Source organism: Asparagus officinalis, chromosome 3, assembly GCF_001876935.1.
Source record: "Asparagus officinalis chromosome 3, Aspof.V1, whole genome shotgun sequence".
Lineage (NCBI taxonomy): Eukaryota > Viridiplantae > Streptophyta > Magnoliopsida > Asparagales > Asparagaceae > Asparagus > Asparagus officinalis.
In genome coordinates this window covers 86,193,910-86,201,474 of record NC_033796.1, presented here as the reverse complement: position 1 = coordinate 86,201,474, position 7,565 = coordinate 86,193,910, and the positions used below count along the sequence as shown (strand labels likewise).

At 42.5% G+C, this 7,565-nt stretch overlaps 1 protein-coding gene across 1 annotated transcript; it reads right to left on the bottom strand.

Moving 5' to 3' along the window:
* LOC109835395 (protein SMG9-like) lies at positions 281-1,708 on the bottom strand. Its single transcript, XM_020403371.1, has 4 exons — positions 1,436-1,708; positions 1,215-1,323; positions 360-475; positions 281-313 (listed from the first exon to the last, which is right to left on the bottom strand). The coding sequence occupies exons 1-4, from the start codon at positions 1,706-1,708 to the stop codon at positions 281-283; spliced, it is 531 nt and encodes a 176-aa protein (XP_020258960.1).

Genomic DNA, 7,565 nt, shown 5'->3' with positions numbered 1-7,565 from the left:
CTGGCTACTTACTGAGAATTAACTATCAAATTTTGTCAATCATTTACCAACAACTATGCAGCGAATTAGTATAGTTGGTAGATTAGAAGGACTGTCGTGCAAAGATTGGAGCGCCCAATCAAAATATGTTTGTTGAAGATATTTGATGCTCGTTTATCTTATAGGTTTCCTGGAGAATCCTCCACATTAAGAAAATACTCCAAGATAAAAATGCATAATAAATTCACTAGGAAAAGTAGATGACCACCTCATCACTAATAACAAATGCAAGAAATTAAAATTACATTAACTGATCAATTATAGTATCGAGTTTCTACAATACAACAAAAACATAACAAGTGAGCAATTCTAGTACAAACCTGAGCATCAAGGAGGATTAGCCTTTCAGAAGAAACCCTCAGCTCAACCCCAGCAGTACAATGTTTTGCCATGGCTATGGTTTCTTCAGACTGTGTTGCAAAAGGCGGAAGCATTCCTAGGAGCAAACTAATTTTAGTCAGCTTCCTGATCAGAAACCTATGTTATGTAGGATACTTCCATGAGACAGACCAAATACAATACATGTGTCCACTCGTGTCTGAAATTTACAAAACGCTAAGCTATTATTTACCAATCATTCTAGTAAAGTAATTCTTTCTTTTAAGGACAATGACTAAACATGCATTACTTTATATGTCAAAGTAGAGTATGTTTAGAAAAATATGCACATGCAATTGTGTATTTACATGACTTTTGGACAATTAATGTATTTGACTATGATGCAGTGCTTTCGTCTACAGCAGTTATCTTGTCTAAAGCATGTAAAGAAACGTTAGAACACTAATAAATCAAATGTCTCATGCTGACAAATTGAATGCACCAAATTAATATCCATATGAGTCAACATGAGCATAATTGTTTTATCATCTCATGGTATAAGAAGCTATTGCTTTGAGAAGCTACTGCTTTAAGAAGCTACTGCTTTAATAAGCATGTAAAATTATGAGGAACCACTTAAAGTATATATATATAGTGCATATTCAATGTTCCTTAAACAAAATATTCTAGGTCAAAATCACCATGGTGGAATCTCAACTAGGCATCTAATTATCGGAGAAAATATAGCAAACTAATTTATTAAAAAAATCTTTTTAAAAAATGAGCAAGTAATCAACACAAAAGTGAACATTATGAAAAAAAAGAATGGATTTTGAAAATCAAATAGATCAATATACCAGGAGAGCTTCCATCAAATCCATAAAGCTCATTCAAAATAGTCGACTTGCCCACTCCGGTTGGCCCAATAATCCCAACAACATTGAAATCAGTGTTGTCTGTCAAAAACTGCAACCAAAGAATCCAAAAAAATCATAAAACCCCCAAAATTTCCCCCTTCAGTCAATTTCTAGGGTTTAAAAAGCCAATTTCTAGGTTTTAACAAGACAGAACAGCTCACCGGTAGGATTCTCTCAGTGTGGAACTCCCAAGTATCCGAGAAGAGATTTAGGGATCCTGGTTGAGGAACGTTGTGAGAGGACCGAAGTAAGAAGCCGCCGGGGACGGAGGAGGGCGGAGGAGCTCCGACGGAGGAAGAGTCCTGGGCGACCGCGGGGACCGACGAGGGTTTTGCAAGGAGGATCTTCGGAGGCGGGGGAAGACCTGAAGATGACGATGGGTTCGCCGACGAGGAAGAGGAGGAGGAGGACGATGATGACGGAGATCCCGCCATTCCTCCTGCTGCTGCTTCTCTCGCGGTACTCGGTCGAAGGAGATGACAACGAAGAGGGTGCGGGGTGGAGGGGATTAGGGATTTGAGAGGGTGATGAAATTTTTGGGATGAATTTTTTGGCGGTGGGACGAAATTTTCGGGGATGAATTTTTGGCGGTGGGATGAATTTTTTGGGGGAACAGAGAGAAAAACGCCCGCGCCCAAAAAAATTTCCCACTTTTGAGTTTTAGCCACGGAATATTCCGTCGCTAAATTCCCTTTTAGCGACGGAAATTTTCCGACAGAAAATTTCTGTCGGGAAATTAATGGCGACGGAAATTTTCCGTCGTTAATATTGAAATTTCCGTCGGCATAACTTTTTTGCCGACGGAAAATTAGCGACGGTAAATTCCGTCGCTATAATGTGACTTATAGCGACGGAATTTTCCGTCGCTAAAGTTCCGTCGGCAATAGTTCATTTTCTAGCAGTGGTTAGATATTTAGAGGAGATTAAGATCCCTTGATCTTCCTGTTTGGACTCATGTTTATGAGCCCTACTATCTAATCTAGTTTTGATGATTAACAAACAATTTATAACTATTGTAGGCAATAAAAATTACCTTATTTCCTAGCAAAGAAGTTCAAAACTAACAAAAACGTTAATATCTCTCAAACCGTATGGAATTTGGAGAAACAAACAAGAGCAAACCGAACCCTTTGGGGTAGGTTTGGTCGGCTCCGTCTTGTCGAGATAGTCAATTTTCATATATAATTCGTCCAATTCCGACTTACGGTTTGAAAGTTATGAACCGTTTTTCGCAGCATATTCTGAAGTCCGCCTGCAAGACTGGACTTCACCTGAACATTGAAGTTCGCCTGCAATGCTAAGTTTACCCGACAACTTAGCTCGCCTGAACTGATTGAAACTTGCCTGACAGCTTTGCCTACGAGGTTCGCCACATAGTGAGGCTCAACATCAAAAGACGAGATTCGCCACGCAGCGAAGCTCGACATCAGAAGACGAGGTTCGCCATGCAGCAAGGTTCGACATCAGAAGATGAGGTTCACCATGCAGCAAGGCTCGACATCAAAGTTCGTCACCGGGAATAAAACTCCTCTAGGAAATGAAGCCCTTTCGGGAGGCAAAGTTCATCCACAGATGAACCTCGTCAAGCAGCGTCTCACCCCCTCAGAAGACGAACTTCATCATTGACGATGAAGTTCTCCCAAAAACAAAGTTCATCATTAAAGATGAAGTTCGTCCAAAAACAAAGTTCATCATTGAAGATGAAGTTCATCATTACCATTATTAACGAACCTCATGTATAACCGTTATTGACGAACCTCGTTTGTCACCATTTCCATAGGCTACATTTAAAGAGGATTAATGACCAATAACTCACCCATTTAAATAAGACTTAATGACCATAACCCCCTTTAAGAGGAGTTAAAGCCCTTAACTCACTCCATAATGGTCATAAGCCTATAAATAGGCACGATCAAGGGGGGGGGGGGGGGGGGGATTGAGAGGCTAGTCAAAAAAGCCTATCTCTCCTCCACTCTCATGGATCTTCATAGATCATCGGCTAATCAGGCGCTCACAACAAGCATGATGAGGGTCATTACAATGACGGACCTCGTCTCAAACAACAAAGCTTGTCATTAGAAACGAGGTTCGAAGCTCGTCATTAGATACGAGGTTCGGAGTTCATCATCACAGGTGAAGTTCGTCAATGAAAATAAAGTTTGTCATCAGACTTAAACCTCGTCAGTGAAGATGAGGCTCGTCGTCAAACTTAAAGATCATCAATGAAGACGAAGTTTGTCTAAGGGAAATCGACCAGATTTGCTACGCAGTTGAACTCAGCTATCAAAGACGAAGTTCGTTGGTGAATATGAAGTTCGTCAGACGAAGTTAGTGAAGGCAAAATTCATCAGAAGAAGCTCGCTTACTATAAAGTTTGCCTTATAAGATGAACCTCGATGCGTATCGAGGCTCGTCCAATTTGACGAACTCCGTGTCAATCAAAGACGAGGCTCATTATCCACATGAGATTTAGTTGTAACGCTCCGAAGACTTAGTCAGCCATGTGGGCTAATCTTCATGAGTATGTTACGGCGCGCGCTGATTTGGAGGAGGCAGTTACGCCCTTTACCCGTGATTGTAGCACTTCGGTTACGTGCTTAAACCCTATAAATAAACATGAATGGTTACAGAGGAAAGGGTTCCTTCAAACTTTTAAAACTTTTGGCAATCATCAGAAATCAGAGCTCCTGCGTTTAGATCTGGAATTCGAAACTCGATTCTAGCAGTCTAACAAACATCAGAAGCTCCAGCAATCTTGTTTTGATCATCAATGAGAGGCAATCTCGACTCAAGTATCAGGGGAAGCATCCTTTTGCCACCAAGAACCCACGTTAAACAAGGAGGAGCTGAAGTAATCTTGTCTTATCTATAATCGAGAGAGAGAGAGAGAGAGAGAGAGAGAGAGAGAGAGAGAGAGAGAGAGAGTGATTGTAAGGGTTTCGTACCAAGTAATCGAACCCAGTTTTCTTAAAACAAGAGAATCAATCCCAGTCAATTTTTCGACCATACAGATGATGGCGATCACAGTGGGAGTAGCCATTCTTTCTGATGAGATGGCGGTAGCACAATCATACAAGATTGTAGTAGGAATCGAGGTTGAGACACTGGTCATTGAGTTTGACCAGACCAAGTACGAGGAGTATATCTCCTTTGGAACATCTAGTCCCAGGAAGGCACGTAAGTGTCGTCGAGTCTCGTATGAGACTTCAGCCCAAGTGGCTTCTGATGGTTCAACTCAAGTTAATCTCTAGGAGAAGTCCATGCCCCTCAAAAAGGAAGCTCCAATAACTAGCCGACAAGTTAAGAAATGGATTGTCAAGTAACCTAGCCGAACTTCAGCTTCTACTAGCCAAATTATGGCTTTCGATAACGAAACTCGCCCAGCTTTGGCTGAGGCAAAAGTTCCTATTGGTCCACTGTTAAGACACACTCGACAATGTCAGTGCCAGAACCAAGCTCACCATAGGGCTCGAGCTTTGGTCTTGCTAGACGGTTTTCACTATCGACCGAGAGGTAACCAACCCAAGGTCAACAAGTCTGACGAGGGTCAAGTGATTGAGAAACATCAAAATGACAGACCTTATCCTCGTACCCGAGTAGATTCAGAACATGAACCTCATCCTCAAAAAGAGGTTTAGCAAGCTCAACAAGCGGTTCATACCGAGGTTCATTATGAAAATGAACCTCAAATTAAGAACCGACCGAGAAGACGAACTCGCCAAACTCATCCTATCAACGAACCTCGTCACATGAATGGCAGAGTTTGTCAAGCTACCCAAGGTCGTCAACCTCTATCATTCAGAGGGTCTCACTCGGGTAAAGTCAAGATGACAAAGTCAGCTTGGGGTTGTCTTACTGGTGATCTTCGGGATTATCTCACGCGCAAGGGTAGCATGAGTCAGATGCAATCTCATTGTTGCTGTGAGAAACTTATTTCTGCAGTACTTTCCTTATGCTCATGTGAGAAATCAGCACATAAATCTTTAGTTTTTGAACGATTGACTGAGCCTTTGACGACCTCGTCATCTAGAAGAAGGCACTTTCATCCTAAGAAACAAGCGCCTAAGAATCACCACATTGAAGTAACGATTAATATGGCCAGCAAGGGCAAGAGCAAAGCCTCGGCTGATTCTTCTGAATCTTCTGAATCTTCTGATCCTAAATACTCTCCAGGGTTAGGTGAAATGCTTGTTGATGGACATGGAGTGTATCGACACACTCGTATTCATACTGGTGTAGTGATCCAGCAAGATTACCGATAATTGGCAGACATTACAGATATTGCTGATGAAGAGCTTGAGAACTCAGCCATTGCAACCTCTCAGTCGTCCAATACCGACCAAAGTGAACAAGCAAGTGCTCACATGGCTAGGAACGAAGAAGAAATGGAAAGAAGGCTGGAAGAACAACAAGCTGGTCTCCTCCAATAACAAGAAACTATCAGACGCTTGGCATGGTGGACAAACTCCTCAAGGAGAATAAGAGGAAAAAAGCTACCACCGAATCCTCAGGATCAAGGCACTAGCGACTTTCACCCAGTTCTCAAGAATCTAGCCGTCGAAATCAGGATGGCGATAATGCAGAAGATGAGGAAGAAAATATTTTTGATATTCACTCTGAATCATTCAAAACTGAGTCCAACCCGCGTAAGAATGACCACGACCAGAAGTTGGATGATTTCCAGAAGCAGCTTAAGGCTTTGAAGCTTTAGAGAAAATTCAAAGAATTAGCGGTCGTCAGGCCATACCCTGCCGAATGGGATTCCATCTCTTATCCTCCAAAGTTTAAGCTATTCAGCCTCCTGTAGTTTGGTGGTAAGGGGTCTCCTACCCAACATATATACTACTTCTAGGCGTAAACTGGACACATAGTGGGGAATGATCACATTATGACTCGACTGTTCATTAGCACCCTCAAAGGAGTCGCTTTTAAATGGTTCCGCAAGCTGGAACCAGGCTCCATCAATGATACGAGTGTATCTTCTCTTCGGGAGCTTAGCGATCCTCATGGGAGCTTGAGGATAGATGATTCTCATGGTATCTTGAGAATAGAGTAGAGGAGTCGTGGACGAGGTCATTAGAGGCGGCAAAGTCGAAGGATTCGTCAAACTGTAGGAATTACATCTTGGGCTCTGTCAGGCCAACCGCATGTGTCACTGCGGTCGACCACGTAGTGCACAGACCCAGACTGTGTTTCTTGACTAAGAGCGATCGACCACCGAAGGCGCTGCGGTCGACCGGAAACCCTGTAATCGATTTTTTTCAGAAATTGACATTCTGGCCGGTCGACCGACTTGGTCACTACGGTCGACCGCGTAGTGGTTATGGGCCTGGGCCTGTTTCTTGCACCGTTTAGGATTTCTGTTTAGTATAAATAGAAACATGACTTTTCTAGGGTTTATCACTCAGATTGTAATCAGAAAAGAGATTAGGGAGGTTGTTCTTTGATCTAGAGAGATTGTGAGAGAGAGATTTTGTAAATCCAATTGATTCTCATAATCTAGAGAAGGTATTTTCCTTCGCCCTAATTATAACTCTTGTGTTCTTTTGTCGTTTTTTTCTCTACCCACTCTTGATAATTCTGCGATCAAGAGTGTTCGCATGGCAACTCGTATCAAGTTGGTATCAGAGCACCTAGATCCTGTGAAGGGGGAACCTGTGTATGGTCCTTACTCGCTCACAGTACAAGAAGCTTAGCGAGATCCTTATTTCCTTGGAGGGAGTCCAGAAATTAAGGAAGGAGAAGATGACTGAAGTAGATAATTCAGCAAGACTTGATGCCATGGAGAAGCAAATTGAGATGATCGGGACGACTCTTACTCAACTCGTGGGTCTCATCAACGGAGGAGACAAAAAGGAGGAATCTTCTTTGAAGGGTAAGAAGAAACTGGTCGAATCCGACGAAGAGAGCGAGGAATCTGATTCAGAGGGGGAGATTGAGATTGTTAAGACTGTTGGACATCAAGGGGGTAAGAATAATTACCAGAATCTGAAGATTGACTTCAAGGTTGAGATTCCTGTTTATGATGGGAGTATCAATGTGGAGAAGCTTGATGATTGGAACGAACGTATGGAGATGTACTTCACTCTCTACGGATATTCATCTAAGGAGAAGATAGTGTTCGCGACATTAAAGCTTTTAGAGCACGCGTTGACGTGGTGGAAATCCTATTGCAAATAGGAGAAGAAAGCGACGTCGTGGAACAAGTTCAAGGAGCTACTTCGGAAACAGTTCTATCCAGTGGGGTTCCTTGAGGAGCGTTGGTACAAGTGGTATGTCTTGTGCCAAAAG